The 16,381-nt window shown below is 39.4% G+C and overlaps 1 protein-coding gene across 5 annotated transcripts in view; it reads right to left on the bottom strand.

Moving 5' to 3' along the window:
• The window catches only part of UBAP2 (ubiquitin associated protein 2), a 133,755-nt gene that overhangs the window by 49,335 nt on the left and 68,039 nt on the right, over nucleotides 1–16,381 (bottom strand). For all 5 annotated transcript variants that reach the window (XM_046022437.1, XM_046022436.1, XM_046022439.1 and 2 more), the window contains exons 5-6: nucleotides 14,407–14,560; nucleotides 13,013–13,090 (exon numbers count right to left, since the gene is read on the bottom strand). In XM_046022437.1, the coding sequence (XP_045878393.1) occupies nucleotides 13,013–13,090; nucleotides 14,407–14,560 (232 nt within the window). The remainder of the gene's footprint in view (nucleotides 1–13,012; nucleotides 13,091–14,406; nucleotides 14,561–16,381) is intronic.

Genomic DNA, 16,381 nt, shown 5'->3' with positions numbered 1-16,381 from the left:
AGGCAGAGAGGCAGGCAGAGAGAGAGAGGAGGAAGCAGGCTCCCTACGGAGCAGAGAGCCCGATGCGGGGCTCGATCCCAGGACCCTGAGATCATGACCTGAGCCGAAGGCAGCGGCTTAAACCACTGAGCCACCCAGGCGCCCCAAAAAGTATTTATTAATTACAAAGTGCAGGGTAGTAACTTCAAGGAGTACAGCATCCCCTCCTGATCAAAACTCTTCAAAGTGTAGGGATAGAGGGCACATACCTCAATATTACCGAAGCCATCTATGAAAAACCCACCACAAATATCATTCACAATGGAGAAAAACTGAAAGCTTTTCCGTTAAGGTCAGGAACATGGCAGGGATGTCCATTATCACCACTGCTATTCAACATAGTACTAGAAGTCCTAGCCTCAGCAATCAGACAACAAAAAGAAATTAAAGGCATCCAAATCGGCAAAGAAGAAGTCAAACTATCACTCTTTGCAGATGATATGATACTGTATGTGGAAAACCCAAAAGACTCCACTCCAAAACTGCTAGAACTTGTCCAGGAATTCAGTAAAGTGTCAGGATATAAAATCAATGCACAGAAATCAGTTGCATTTCTGTACACCAACAACAAGACAAAAGAAAGAGAAATTAAGGAGTCAGTCCCATTTACAATTGCACCCAAAACTATAAGATACCTAGGAATAAACCTAACCAAAGAGGCTAAGAATCTATATGCAGAAAACTATAAAATACTCATGAAAGAAACTGAGGAATACACAAAGAAATGGGAAAATGTTCCGTGCTCCTGGATTGGAAGAATAAATATTGTAAAAATGTCTATGCTACCTAAAGCAATCTACACATTTAATGCAATCCCTATCAAAATACCATCCATTTTCTTCAAAGAAATGGAAAAATAATCCTAAAATTTATATGGAACCAGAAAAGACCTCGTATAGCCAAAGGAATATTGAAAAAGAAAGCCAAAGTGGGTGGCATCACAATTCTGGACTTTAAGCTCTATTACAAAGCTGTCATCATCAAGACAGCATGGTACTGGCACAAAAACAGACACACATATCAATGGAACAGAATAGAGAGCCCAGAAATAGACCTTCAACTCTATGGAGATGCAACATGGGGGGTTAGGGGGATAGGAGAAGAATAAATGAAACAAGATGGGATTGGGAGGGAGACAAACTATAAGTGACTCAATCTCACAAAACAAACTGGGGGTTGCTGGGGGGAGGTGGGGTTGGGAGAGGGGGAGGGGGGTTATGGACATTGGGGCAGGTATGTGCTATAGTGAGTGCTGTGAAGTGTGTAAACCTGGCGATTCTCACACCTGTACCCCTGGGGATAAAAATACTTTATATGTTTATAGAAAAAATAAGAAATTAAAAATAAAATTAAAAAAAATATATATCTATGCTGCCTAGAGCTGTCTATACATTTAATGCAATCTCTATCAAAATACCATCAATTTTTTTCACAGAAATGGAACAAATATCCTTAAAATTTGTATGAATCCAGAAAAGACCCCAAATAGCCACAGGAAGGTTGAAAAAGAAAACCAGAGCTGGTGGCATCACAATTCTGGACTTCAGGCTCTATTGCAAAGCTGTAATCATCAAGACAGAATGGTAGTGGCAAAAAAACAGACACATAGATCAAGGGAACAGAACAGAGAACCAAGAAATTAACCCTCAACTCTACAGTCAACTAATCTTCGACAAAGCAGGAAAGAATATCCAACGGAAAAAAAGTCTCTTCAACAAATGGGTGTTGGGAAAATTGGACCACCACATGCAGAAGAATGAAACTGGACCATTTCCTTATACATACACAAAAATAGACTCAAAATGGATGAAAGACCTAATGTGAGACAGGAATCCATCAAAATCCTTGAGAATACAGGCAGCAACCTCTTCGACCTTGGCCCAGCAACTTCTTCCTAAAGACATCGCCAAAGGCAAGGGAAGCAAAGGCAAAAATAAACTACTGGGACCTAATCAAGATAAAAAGCTTTTGCACAGCAAAGTAAACAGTCAACAAAACCGAAAGACAGGGGGGCCTGGGTGGCTCAGGTCATGGTCTCAGGGTCCTAGAATCGAGCCCTACGTGGGGCTTTCTGCTCAGCGGGGAGCCTGCTTCCTCCTCTCTCTCTGCCTGCCTCTCTGCTTCCTTGTGATCTCTGTCCATTAAACAAAACAAAACAAAAAAACAAAAAAACCCAAAAGACAACCAACAGAATGGGAGAAGGTATTTGCAAATAACATATCAGATAAAGGGCTAGTATCCAAAATCTATTAAGAACTTACCAAATTCAACACCCAAGGAACAAATAATCTAATCAAGAAATGGGTAGAAGACATAAACAGACATTTCTGCAAAGAAGACATACAAATGGCCAACAGACACATGAAAAAGTGCTCAATATCACTCAACATCAGGGAAATACAAATCAAAACCACAATGAAATACCATTTCACACCAGTGAGAATGGCTAAAATTAACAAGTCAGTAAATGGCCCAGTGAGAATGGCTAAAATTAACAAGTCAGTAAAGGACAGATGTTGTTGGGAAGGATGTGGAGAAAGGGGAACCCTCCTACACTGTTGGTGGGAATGCAAGCTGGTGCAACCACTCTGGGAAACAGTAACGGAGGTTCCTCAAAAAGTTGAAACTATGACCCAGTAATCGCACTACTGGGTATTACCCCAAAGATACAAATATAGTGATCTGAAGAGGCACATGTACCCCAAGGTTTATAGCCGCTATGTCCACAACAGCCAAACTATGGAAAGAGCCCAGATGTCCATTGACAAATGAATGGATAAAGATGTGGTGTGTAGGGAAAAAAAAAAAGATGTGATGTGTGTATATATGTATGTGTGTGTATATATATATATACACACACACACACACACACACACATATATATATATATATATGCGTATACACACACACACACACATACAGGAGTTCAAGTCCCACATAGGGCATAGAGTTTACTTTAAAAATAAATGAATGAGTGAATAAAATACATAAATATACTAATACAGACTCCAAAAAATACTGCCTATATACTATTCTCTATGAAACAATAAACTCCTCTCTAGTTATCTCTTGCCTGCTTTTCAGAGTGGTTGGAGAAACACAATATTAGTTACTCCCTCATCCTGTGAATATAAATGGCCAATACCAACAAGGAACATTCCTTGAAATGTAGTTCCAGAAGTCCTAGGAAAGGTCAGCAAGACTGTCAACCTTTTACTAATGAAAAGCTATTAAAGGGCCTGCTGGTACACATACTTGCCTGACATTTCAGTAATTCAGCTTTAACCCAAATCCTTGGCCAAGTTTTATTTATGTGTGTGAGAGAGAGAGAGAGAGCAGGCGAGCACACCATGAGCAGGTGAAGGAGCAGAAGGAGAAGCGGGCTCCCTGCTGAGCAGGGAGCCCGATGTAGGACTTAATCCCAGGACCCTGAGACCATAACCCTGAGCCAAAGGCAGATGCTTAACCAAATGAGCCACCCAGGTGCCCCTCCAATACCTAAAAGTCTTATGAAAACAAAAAACAAAAAACCCACTCTATAGGAATAATTTTCCAGGAGATTCAAGTCACATCTGGCTGCTCTTCATTTTTGTATAAACGTACTATCTAGTGAGGTCTGCTAATGTAGCCAAGAACAAAGGCCAAAAAAAAAGTTTGGTTTCATTAGGTGGTTTTGTATCTAGCTATTGTGAAAGACTTTGACCAGGAAAATTAAGTTTAAATTCTTCTACATGGGGGCACCTGGGTGGCTCAGTGGGTTAAGCCGCTGCCATCCGCTCAGGTCATGATCTCAGGTTCCTGGGATCGAGCCCCACATCGGGCTCTCTGCTCAGCAGGGAGCCTGTTTCCTCCTCTCTCTCTCTCTGCCTGCCTCTCTGCCTACTTGTGATCTCTCTCTGTCAAATAAATAAATAAAATCTTTAAAAAAAAATAAATTCTTCTACACACACACTTCATTCACATGGACTGTATTTTTTATTGCCTGCATTCTGTTCTTACTCACTGTTAAATTTACCAGCCAATGGGGAAAACTGTATGAATAATCACCAGTCCAAAAAAGAACATGAAGATGTGACAGTTATGATTAAGTAAAATTTTACGGTGATTTTACTTGGTCTATGAAGTTTTGTTTACTTCAGTTTTATCTGCCTAAATAAAACCAAAGTAAATATATCAACTCTACCTCAAGGTAATAAAACTAACCAATCCTACTCCCACATACACTCCCTGCTTTCCAACTCACTGGCTGTTCCCTAGGATGTGTTTTTATAACAATAAATCTGTTCAATTTGTAACAAGAATTGAATGTCAGCATTCAATCAGCCTTTTATTTTTAAATATGTCCCTAAGTAACCAACCAAGCAAGTTCTCAGACTTGATTTTTATTCTCGAAGGACCAAAACTAAGGGTTCCAGTGTGCCACAAAGGGAATTCAGTCATGAATATCTGATCATTTCTTTAAGAAGCACATTAATTCCAGGGGAAGCATCTCAAAGATCAAATACTCTGGAAAAGAGAAACTTCTCCCAGATAAGACACCCCAGCTCTTCTGTATTCCTAAAATCTTCAAACAAAGGAATTTCCAATGATCTTCTAATTACAACAGGGTGGTATGGAGTAATCAGACACAAAACATTGGTATTACACTATTTGAGTACCCTGACCCATAAGCATAGTAAAGTTTAGTAGTCAAAAACCTCATTCTGGGCACGCATCATGGCTCAGTCGGTTAAGCCACTGCCTTCGACTCGGGTCATGATCCCAGGGTCCTGGGATAGAGTACCATGTCGGACTCCTTGCTCAGCAGGGAGCCTGCTTCTCTCTCTGCCTCTGCCTGCTACTCTGCCTGCTTGTGTGCATGTGCACATGCTCTCTCTCTCTGATAAACAAACAGATATATAAATATCTTTAAACAAAACAAACAAAAAAACACTTCATTCTGTTCTTTTTGTTCTTATATTCCTTCTCTCCCAGGATGGGTACTTCAAGGCACTATGCCACTTATCTTCCTCACCATCTTTCTAACCTCACTGTTTCAATGGTAAACTTGGGGTTTACTCCATATAAACTTATCCCTAAATATATACAATACTAACAAGCAGTACAAGCTTCTCAAACACAGAATTACAATTTTTACTGATTATTTCATGTCCCATGATAAAAAAACTTTACCCAAAATACTCCACATCTCACATATTAACATGATCTTCAATCTAAATTCAAGATTTAGTAAGTATCATTCAGGAGAACTTCCAGTCGTACAGTAGATATTTAATACCTACCAACTAAATTCCACATTTTGTACACTAACCACAGTATTATTTGATGGCCAAATTACCCCTGAACAGTCACCATTTATATAGTTCCAAACATTTTGACACCAAAATGCAAAGTCTAGGACACTGAAGAAAGTGGCCCAGCACAATTGCTACTTCCTTCCTCCAAAGAGGCTACTGTTTTCTCACAAATAACACACAACTCATAAGTTACTTCTCTACAAACTTTTAAGCAGAGTACAGAAAATCTACTTGTTGTACGTATCACACTGACTCCTATTCCTCTGACTATAGAGCAAACATTCAGTGAATGGTATGGAAACAATATAGAGAAAATTTAGTTTTACTTCATTTGCTATAGTTCATACTTATTATGCTATCTTTTCATTCTATCTTACTTTTTATGCTATCAAATTCATAATATAAATTATCCCAAAACTTAAGAGATTAGCATATTAAACCTATGCTGTTTCATAGTATTTTTAAGCCAATACTATGCAGGTAAGGCAAAAAATAAGGAAGAAAAGTTTCATTAGCAATTTGAGCTTTTTTTTTAAGATTTTATTTGAGAGAGCGAGCACATGAGTGGGGGGAAGGGTAAAGGGAAGGGGAGAAGCAGGCTCCCCACTGAGCAGAGAGCCCGATGTGGGGCTCCATCCCAGAATCCTGAGATCATGACCTGAGCCAAAGTCAGATGCTTAACTGACTCAGTCACCTACGCAGCAATTTGAAATGTTAGCAAAATTTTTTTTTTTTTTTTAAAGATTTTTATTTATTTATTTCACAGAGAGAGATCACAGTAGGCAGAGAGGCAGGCAGAGAGAGAGAGAGAGGGAAGCAGGCTCCCTGCTGAGCAGAGAGCCCAATGCGGGACTCGATCCCAGGACCCCGAGATCATGACCTGAGCCGAAGGCAGCGGCTTAAACCACTGAGCCACCCAGGCGCCCCGAAATGTTAGCAAATTTAATCACAAATGTAGATCAGTATTCTAAGGGAGAGCCAACGGGAAGTCAGCAAGAGGAGCTCACAAGTACGGTCAAAATCAAAGAATAAATGCAATGGAGACTTTAAAGAACTGTTTTTAAAGTATATACTTTATGGCATATACTTATTTTTTAAGTATACCCTTAAAATCTGCATACTACCCAATAAACCAAAAATAACTGCAAAGGAACAGAACAATGAACTGCTTTTTTTATTTGTTTGCTTGTTTTTTAAGGTTTATTTATTTCAAGGATGCCTGGGTGGCTCAGTTGGTTAAGTTTCTGCCTTCAGCTCTAGTCATGATCCCAGGGTTCTGGGATTGAGTCCTGCATCAGGCACCCTGCTGAGAGCCTGCTACTCCTGCCTGCTGTTCCCCCGGTTTGTGCTCACACTCTCTCTCAAATAAATAAAATCCTTTAAAAAGCGGTGGGGAGTGCACCTGGGTGGCTCAGTGGCTTAAAGCCTCTGCCTTTGGCTCAGGTCATGATACCGGGGTCCTGGGATAGAGCCCCCACATCGGACTCTCTGCTTCGCGAGGAGCCTGCTTCCTCCTCTCTCTCTGCCTGCCTCTCTGCCTACTTGTGATCTCACTCTGTCAAATAAATAAATAATCTTTAAAAAGAAAAAAAAAAAACAGATTTATTTTGAGAGAGTGAGAGAGAGAGAGACAGACAGACAGAGAGCATGCACAGAGAGAGACAGAGAGAGAGCATGCACAGAGGGAAAGGGAAAAGCCAACTCCCCGCTGAGAAGGAGTCAGATTCTGGGATTAATCCCAGGACTGCTAACCAACTAACCCACCCAGGCGCCCCCAATGAACTGTTTCTTTTTTTTTTTTCTTTTTAAGATTTTACTTATTTATTTGAGAGAGAACATGAGAGCAGAGAAGGTCAGAGGGAGAAGCAGACTCCCCATGGAGCTGGGAGCCCAATGCAGGACTCGATCCTGGAACTCCGGGACCACGACCCGAGCCAAAGGCAGTCACCGAACCAACTGAGCCACCCAGGCACCCCTCAACGAACTGCTTTAAAAATCTAATTAAACAGACTATAAGAGAGCAAATTAAGACATTAAAGGACTTACAAGTAATCTGAAAAGTGACATATTATATAAAACAAAAGACACATTTATCTCTTAAAGTAACAAACTATTTGTCATGCACCACTATTAACTTATAAATAATTGTGGTTTTGAGCATGTAAGATACTGAATATTTTACCCCTCTTGCCCTGTGCTGGATGTCGAATTCAAAGCAATTCAAAGAAATCTCCAAAACGGACCACAATCCTTTCAAGAATGTATTCAAATATACCTAAATATAGGTGTTATAAATTTTTTTTTTTTTTTTTTTTCAAAAAGTAAATTTTAGGGCGCCTGGGTGGCTCAGTGGGTTAAGCCGCTGCCTTCGGCTCAGGTCATGATCTCGGGGTCCTGGGATCGAGTCCCGCATCGGGCTCTCTGCTCAGCAGGGAGCCTGCTTCCCTCTCTCTCTCTCTCTCCCTGCCTCTCTATCTACTTGTGATCTCTCTCTGTCAAATAAATAAATCTTTAAAAAAAAAAAAGTAAATTTTAAAGTTTATTTTTTAAACAGTTTTATGTATTAATTTATTTGAGGTAGGGAGGGAAGCAGAGGGAGAGGGAGAAAGAATCTGAAGCTGACCCTCACTGAGCACAGAGGCTGATCAATGCAGGGCTTGATCCCACCACTGTGAGCCCATGACCTGAGCCAAAACTGTGAGTCAGACATTTAACCAACTAAGCTACCCAGGTGACACAGAAAAAGTGAAGTTAAACTGAAAAATCCTATACACAAAACAATTTATTTCTTTGAAAAAGTAAAGTTTAATTAAAATCATACATACAAAACAATGATAACAAATTTTAACTCGGCGCAGTTGGTCGCTCAGTCAGTTATGGAGATCCAGCCCCATCAGGCTCCACACTGAACATGGCAACTTCTTGGGATTCTGTCTCTCCATCTGCACCCCGCTTGTGCTCTCATTCTCTCTCTCTCTCTCAAATAAATAAATAAATTATAACTCCTGTAAGTTAGCATGTTGGGGTAGACCAGACTAATTTTTTTTTAAGTTGAACTTGATTTATAAAAGGTCAGTCTAAGTCCTTTACCACTACTTTACATCTTTCTTAAAAAGGATTAGGTACTGATTGGGGTGCCTGACTGGCTCAGCCAGTAGAGCATGTGGCTCTTGATCTCACAGTTTTGAGTTCAAGGCCCATTTTGGGTGTAGAGATTACTTAAAAAATTAAATCTTAAAAAAAAAAAAAAAAAGATGGGGTGGTGCCTGGGTGGCTCAGTTGTTAGGAGTCTGCCTTCGGTTCAGGTGGTGATCCCAAGACCCTGGGATCCAGCCCCACGTCAGGCCCCTTGCTCAACGGGAAGACTGCTTCTCCCACTCCCACTCCCCTGCTTGTGTTCCCTCTCTTGCTGTCTCTCTTTCTGTCAAATAAAAAAAAAAAAAAGAAAAGAAAATAAAAAAAAACCAAAAGCAAAAGATCAGGTATTGAATTAGGGATTTCAAAGCAAGCCAGTATCATCATTCTATCAGATTTTACTTGCTTTGGATCCCTCAATCCAGAGTGTCTAACAACAGTTCCAAGCAGACATGGTTTCAGAGGACTCCCTAATTAAGCCTTTCCATCTTTTCATAAAGAAAAGCAATTTAGAGGCGCCTGGGTGGCTCAGTGGGTTAAAGCCTCTGCTTTCGGCTCAGGTCATGATCCTAGGATCCTGGGATCGAGCCCCACATCAGGCTCTCTGCTCTGCAGGGAGCCTGCTTCCTCCTCTCTCCCTCTCTCTGCCTGCCTCTCTGCCTACATGTAATCTCTATCTAATAAACAAACAAACAAAATCTTTAAAAAAAAAAAAAAAAGCAATTTATGTCTACCTCTAATACTCGGAAAAAAAAAAAAAAAAAAAAACCATAAAAATAAATAAATAAATCTGAGTCCTTGAAGGAAGGAAGGACGCAAGAAGATAGATAACCAGCCTACTATCCACTGTGACACTCTCCCTTCCTCCCTTCATCTCCCTGAAGAATGTGAGTTCCAGGGACACTTGGGTGGCTCAGTCAGGTAAGTGTCTGCCTTCAGTTCAGGTTATGATCCCCAGGGTCCTGGGACCGAGCCCCACACTGGGATCCTTGCTCCACGAGGAGCCTGCTTCCCCCTCTCCTTTTGCCTGTTACTCCCCGTGCTTGTGCTCACTCACTCTGTCAAACAAAAAATAAAATCTTTAAAAAAAAAAAAAAAGACTCAGTTCTCTCATCTGTAAAATGAGAATACCACCAGCAGCACAGACAATCCTCAGAGTTTTACTGGGGGATTAAAGGAAAATACATGTAAATTACAAGTAAAAGGCCTACTACACAATAAAGCACTCACAGTGAGTATCAACTATTATTAATTATTCCACTTTGGTAAAACTCACAAAGAGAACATCATTCTGTAGATAGGCAACTCTAAAGACTTACGTAAGGACCACAAAAACAAGCCTAGCTATAGCCCTCAACATTGGAGAGACCAAGCAAGGCCCAATGCTTCCCCTGAGCAGACTACTCTTGTCACAAAGAAAATAAAAAATGGAATTACACATACTGCAATCCTCATCTTGAATGCCAAGAGAATTCTTTTTAAAATGAAACCATTGGGTATCTGAGTGGCTCAGTCGGTTGCGCAGCCAGCTCTTGATTTCAGCTCAGGGTTGTGGGATAGAGCCCATCATGCTCCATGCTCAACACCGACTCTGCTAGGAATCTTTCCCTCTCCCTCTGCCCTACTCCCAGCCTGCTCGCATATGCTCTCAAATAAAAAAATTTTTAATGAATTTAAAAAAAAATAAAAACTAAACCATAAAAACCAATAAGGGATTATGTTCAGAAATCCAATTAACCTAAAACCTACTGATAAATAAATTCACTAAAAATGGACAACTCATTCATTAACCTAAACACCACTAAAGAAATTAAAAGGAAAACATAAACATGTTTTTAGATGCAGTGCAATATAGAATACATAACCTCCTCTATGCTTACTTAAAAACTGACCTTGACTCAAATCTTTAAAGCTAACTTACATTTACAGGAGATAAGGGGGCTAAAGAAGTAAACTAAGTGACACCACAAGAAACAAAAAATCAATGCATAGTGTGAAACATGACATCCTAAAGGAAAAGTAACATGGTTTGGACAACAAATTAACAGTAAAGAGAAAAAAAGGAGGAAGAAATAAGTTAGAAGACTATACTTTAAAGAGAATCAAAATACGTAATATATAAGTATTGTTTCAATCCTGATTCAAAGAAATCCATGAAAAGACATTTTTTCAAATAATCAGGAAAATTTATACATGGGTTAAATATTAGATGATACCAAAAGTTTACTATGACTTTTTGAACTGCTAAAATAGCATTATGGTTATATATGAAAGTGTCTTACCTTTTTCAGAGGTGCTTACCATAGAAATTAGAGGTAAAGTGACCCAAAAAATCTACTTTAAAATATTTCTGCAGGGGCGCCTGGATGGCTCAGTGGGTTAAGGCCTCTGCCTTCAGCTTAGGTCATGATTCCAGGGTCCTGGGATCAAGCCCCACATCAGGCTCTCTGCTCAGCAGGGAGCCTGCTTCCCCCCTCTCTCTCTGCCTGCCTCTCTGCCTGCTTGTCATCTCTGTCAAATAAATAAATAAAATCTTTTAAAAAATAAAATAAAAAGTAAAATAAAATATTTCTGCAGAGGACGCCTGGGTGGCTCAGTGGGTTAAAGCCTCTGCCTTCAGCTCAGGTCATGATCTCAGAGTTCTGAGGCTCTCTGCTTAGCAGGGGGCCTGCTTCCTCCTCTCTCTCTCTCTCTCTCTGCCTCTCTGCCTACTTGTGATCTCTGTCTATCAAATAAATAAATAAAATCTTTAAAAATATATATATATTTCTGCAGAGAAGGTAGGAAGGAGATCTATAAAACCAACATGGCTGAAATCTTTAAGTGTTGTTAACTAAGAAGGAGGGGACATATGGTTCATCTGACTATTCTCCCCACTTAGTCTAAATTTGAAATCGATCATAATTTTAAAAGGCTAGAAAAGGACATTACAATTAAAATTGGTTAGATAGGGGCCTGGGTGGTTTAGTTGGCTAGGCCTCTGCCTTTGGCTCAGGTCAGGATCTCAGGGTCCTGGTATCTAGCCCTGTATCAGGCTCTCTGATCACCAGGGAGCCTACTTTTCACCCTCTCCTTCTGCCTGCTGCTCCTCCTGCTTGTATACTCCATACTCTCTCCCTCTCTCTGTCAAGTAAGTAATTCTAATCTTATTTTGCCTCTGCCTGGCAAATCAGTACATAGTTTTGCCTTCTCTAATCTCTGGATAATGTTTTACCTTTGGCATATGTAGTATTTTAGTAAATGATTGTTGAATGAATGAACAGCCAATGGAGTTGGTAGTATGCATACTGCCTACGTTCTTTTTTTAATTTTAATTTTAGGTAATTAACATACAGTGCCTGCATTACTTCTATGCTTAATAATATTGCTAGTAAAGCGTGCCTGGGTGGCTCAGCAGGTTAAGCCTCTGCCTTCAGCTCAGGTCATGAGCTCAGGGTCCTGGGATCAAGACCCGTAACAGGCTCTCTGTTCAGTGGGGAGCCTGCTTCCCCCTCTCTCTCTGCCTGCCTCTCTGCCTACTTGTGATCTCTCTCTCTTTCTCTCTGTGTCAAATAAATAAATAAAATCTTTAAAAATAATAATATTTCTGGTAAAAAAAATTCTGCCACTATGAACTGTTCTGCAGAGAGCAGACACAACTGCATTTAATAATACATCAAAGAGGGGCACCTGGGTGGCTCAGTGGGTTAAGCCTTTGCCTTCAGCTCAGGTCATGATCTTAGGATCCTGGGTTCGAGCCCTGTATCGGGCTCTCTGCTCAGTGGGGAGCCTGCTTCCTCCTCCCCCTCTGCCTGCCTGTCTGCCTACTTGTGATCTCTCTGTCAAATAGGTAAATAAAATCTTTAAAATAATAATAATAATGACGATAATAATAAATCAAAGAGAGGCTCCTGGCTGGCTTGGTCTGGAGAGCCTGAGACTCCTGTTCTTTGGGGTTGTGAGGTTGTGCGTTCAAGCCCCATGTTAGGTACAGAGATTGCTCAAAAATAAAATCTTAAAAAGAAAAATGAAATAAAATGGATCAAACAAAAAGTTAAGGTAGCTCATCCACTGAAACAAAGCAGGATCTGCATATTACATCGTGTATCTTGATTTTATGACCCTGAGAAAATTCAGTCACGACTCTGAAGTACATGAAATTACATTATTAAAGTGGCTTAATGACATCCCAAGTTCATCAATGTTAAAAAATGATCACTAATAAAAAATACTGGGGGATAAGAAAGAGCTAATGAATGGGCAAATACTTTTCATTTTAAAACCAGTATCATATGGGTAAAACACAACAGAGAAGAATTTAATGACTATTTGATCAGAGCTTCAAATTTTAAATTATTCATTAAAAGGCCTTTCTCAGCTTGGGTGAAACCAACCAGTAAGTTTTCTCAAACTTACATAAACCCAAACATTTCATTCATAGCCATCAGTGAACAAATGCAAAGACTGCAGATCAGTTCTTCTCCCAGAGCACACTGCCAGGCCTTGATGAAGTACATACACCAACAGCCTGCCTCATCTCCTTCCCCCTTATTCTGTCTTACCTCTGCCACGAGCTCGCTTGCCACGGTCTGAAGGCTTGTCCCCTTGACTGCAATCAATACCATTCTCCTCGCCTCTAACTATGGAAGAAAAGAGCACCTCATGTACATCACTGTACGTAAGAGCTATCAAAGGCAAGGACAAAAAGGCTATTTTTTAAAAGGCTAAAACTTAACGAGAGGGATCAGAAAACAGTAAAAACAAAACCAAATAAAAGTGACTCAAAAACTGAGAGCACAGCTCACTTAATTTGTAGATGAAAATTCTGTAAGGAAATTAAAACTAGGTACCCACTTTTTTCTTCCTTCTAGTTGGACTTGCCCTTCCCTAAACCAAGTTTGCTGCAAAAAACATTTGTTCTGCAGCTATGTATAATACACAACAAAACTGGCTTACTAGTTAGGTTCAAAGCCTGGAAAGGCCTAGAGCAGCAAAACAGCAATACCAAGGAAATAATGAGTTGCTGAAAAAATTAGTGTGGGAGACAGGTTTTCCTAAGATGCTATCCAGTATATGCCAGCAGAGTCTTGTCTTCTCCTCACCCCTACAATGGCATTAATGACTCCATATAATACATAAATTCTGAGCACAGCTTGGTCTCCTCATCTCTCTAAGGGCCTAACTGCCATGGCGACTCCATTTAAATTTGCCAAACTCTTCCCTAAAATCAACATCTTGCTGCCTCTGTTTTGCCCATTAGAATTTTCCCATTAGAATTTCCCATTAGAATCTAGTGGCTTAATTTTCACATATAACATTAAAATATCATATTACTGTAAAACATATTACTTCTCTTTCTTATTGTCACATCTCATTCTACCTTCATTAAAAGTTTTAGGAAAGCAAAGATCTGTTTTATTCATTGCTCTATTAGAGTACCTGCCACAGAGTAGGTACTCAGTAAACATCTGTGGAATAAATAAACTAGCAAAAGTCCCTAAGACAGTATGTCTGCCCAGAAGGTAGTGTATAGGTAATGATGCCAAAATACGGGTCAAATGAAAGGACTAAGAAAAATCTTCCCTATTTGACAATCTCCCTCTTAAACTAATCCTTACCTATTATAATGAGTATCCATTAAGTGGGAAGAATAAACAGCATTATCTATCAGTGAATGAAAACCTCACTTTAAAATTAGAGGGTGTACTTGATACATAACAGAAGGCAGTCTTAAGACACACAATACACTATCTACACCCCAGGTAAATGCTAATATGAAATTGCATCGGTTACAGCTCTAATAAACTATGCAGTTAGCTCATTATTAAGTGTTACCTATAATAACAAACACTGCATTGAGGAACTAGATTTATGGGCATTCGTTGGACCACTCTTTCAGCTTTTCAGTGTGCATAAAAATTTTCAAAAAAAAATTTTTGAGGAGAAATGTACTTACACTCTCTCCCGCGATTGCCACCTCTTCCTTTCCGGTTGTTGTTTCCACGTCCACGATTTATTTCTCTCTCACTTCTCTTCTCTCTATTCTCTTTGTTTTCTGAACTTTCTTTTCCAAAATTCTTCTTCTTTCCCCCTACAGTCTCCCATGAAGTCTACCAAAGACAAGAGTGGCCAGAGTTGTCATTCAAAGTGTATATAATTATCAAGGATATGTGCATATCATATGTGCTTTCAGACCTAATAACCCATGCCCTGCAGCTCATTTGCCTACCATTTTAATTCTTATCCATATCTTTCTACTTTCTGATGATAAAGACAGCAAAACTCTTGCTAAGCTCCTGTTGCCAGATACAGCACAGAAGAGTATAGCAACTAACTGAATTAACAACACACTGTACGTTGTTCCACCAGAGCCTTTTCCTATGCTGATTTAAAAATAAAGGTCATTTCCCCAAGACTATGCCACCTCCACCTAAGCAATGGCCTTAAACATATGAATAAGTAAATTAGCTCAAAGAATACAAAATTACATTAAAATGCTTCCCTAAAACCTCAGCAATAACTTGCTCTATTCAGTTAACCAAAGTAACAACCTAAAAAAATTTAAAGGTAGGCAAATAAATTTGGGTTTTGTTTTGTTTTGTTTTTTAAACTAAGTACTCCAAATTTCAACCACAAAGATGTGTTTCCGGGGCACCTGCATGGCTCAGTCATTAAGCATCTGCCTTCGCCTCAGGTCATGATCTCAGGCTCCTGGGATCAACCCATGGGGGTTGGGGGGTCCCTGCTCAGCAGGAAGCCTGCTTCTCCCTCTACTCTGCTTGTGTTCCCTCTCTTGCTGTCAAATAAATAAATAAAAATATTTTTAAAAAATAAAAAGACATGTTTCTAATGAAAAGTCAAATAATTTATATAACCTCCCTTCTCTGCCTCTCCTCTAATTCTAATGGTAATTGAAATCATAATTATATATATATATATATATATAAATTGCTGAGAAAAGAACACTTCGTCCTTGTAAAAATAAGTGGTATTAGGATATCAATAAAGTTACATTACTGAGAAATCCCCAAACTGGCCCATTTGTTTCTGTTTACTTTGTCATCATCTACCTCATTTCACAAGGGATTTGAAGTGATTCAATCCCAAAATAAGAGCAAGAACTATTTTAAGCTTAAAAAAAATCGCCTGGGTGGCTCAGTGGGTTAAGCCGCTGCCTTCGGCTCAGGTCATGATCTCAGGGTCCTGGGATCGAGTCCCGCATCGGGTTCTCTGCTCAGCGGGGAGACTGCTTCCCTCTCTCTCTCTCTGCCTGCCTCTCTGTCTACTTGTGATCTCTCTCTGTCAAATAAAAAAAAAAAAAAAAAAAAAAAATTCTCAGGAACAAAAGGAAATTACTAATATTGTATATCCAAATCAACATAAGCACTAGAAACTAATTAAAATTAAAGAAACATAGCTGAATTACTTTCAAAACAGTGGAGGCCAGATTTACAACGCTTTTTTGGCAAGAATTTTTTTGACATCTACAAACCTCTACTGAACCCATGTATTTAGTTACAGATAAAATCATAAGATGTGAAAAAAATAAAAATTAAAACAAGTTATTTTCCAACTTTAAGTTTTGATCAATATTTTTTTAAAAATCAACAATTGGCAGTTTCGCAGAATAATCTGGCATATTCACTTCTGGTGAATACCCATCTATTCTAATCTTCCTACAAGTCTACCTGGGAATAATACCCAAACTTTAGTTAGTTCACAGCTTTTAGCCAAGCAATTCTATTAAATTTATAATTGTGCAAGCTTTTATACACAGACAATCGTTACAATGAAGGATGGGGGATTCTCCAAATGTCTACCTTAAGAGATTATACTCTAAAACATGCACAAAGGGAGCAGTATGTAGCCACTTAGAGCTATCCAGGTGGAGCACCTGGGTGCCTCAATCGGTGGCTCAATAGGTCAACAAT

The sequence above is a fragment of the Meles meles genome, chromosome 11, assembly GCF_922984935.1.
Source record: "Meles meles chromosome 11, mMelMel3.1 paternal haplotype, whole genome shotgun sequence".
NCBI lineage: Eukaryota > Metazoa > Chordata > Mammalia > Carnivora > Mustelidae > Meles > Meles meles.
Note: the sequence above shows the minus strand (reverse complement) of the source record. Positions and strands in the feature narration are given on the sequence as shown.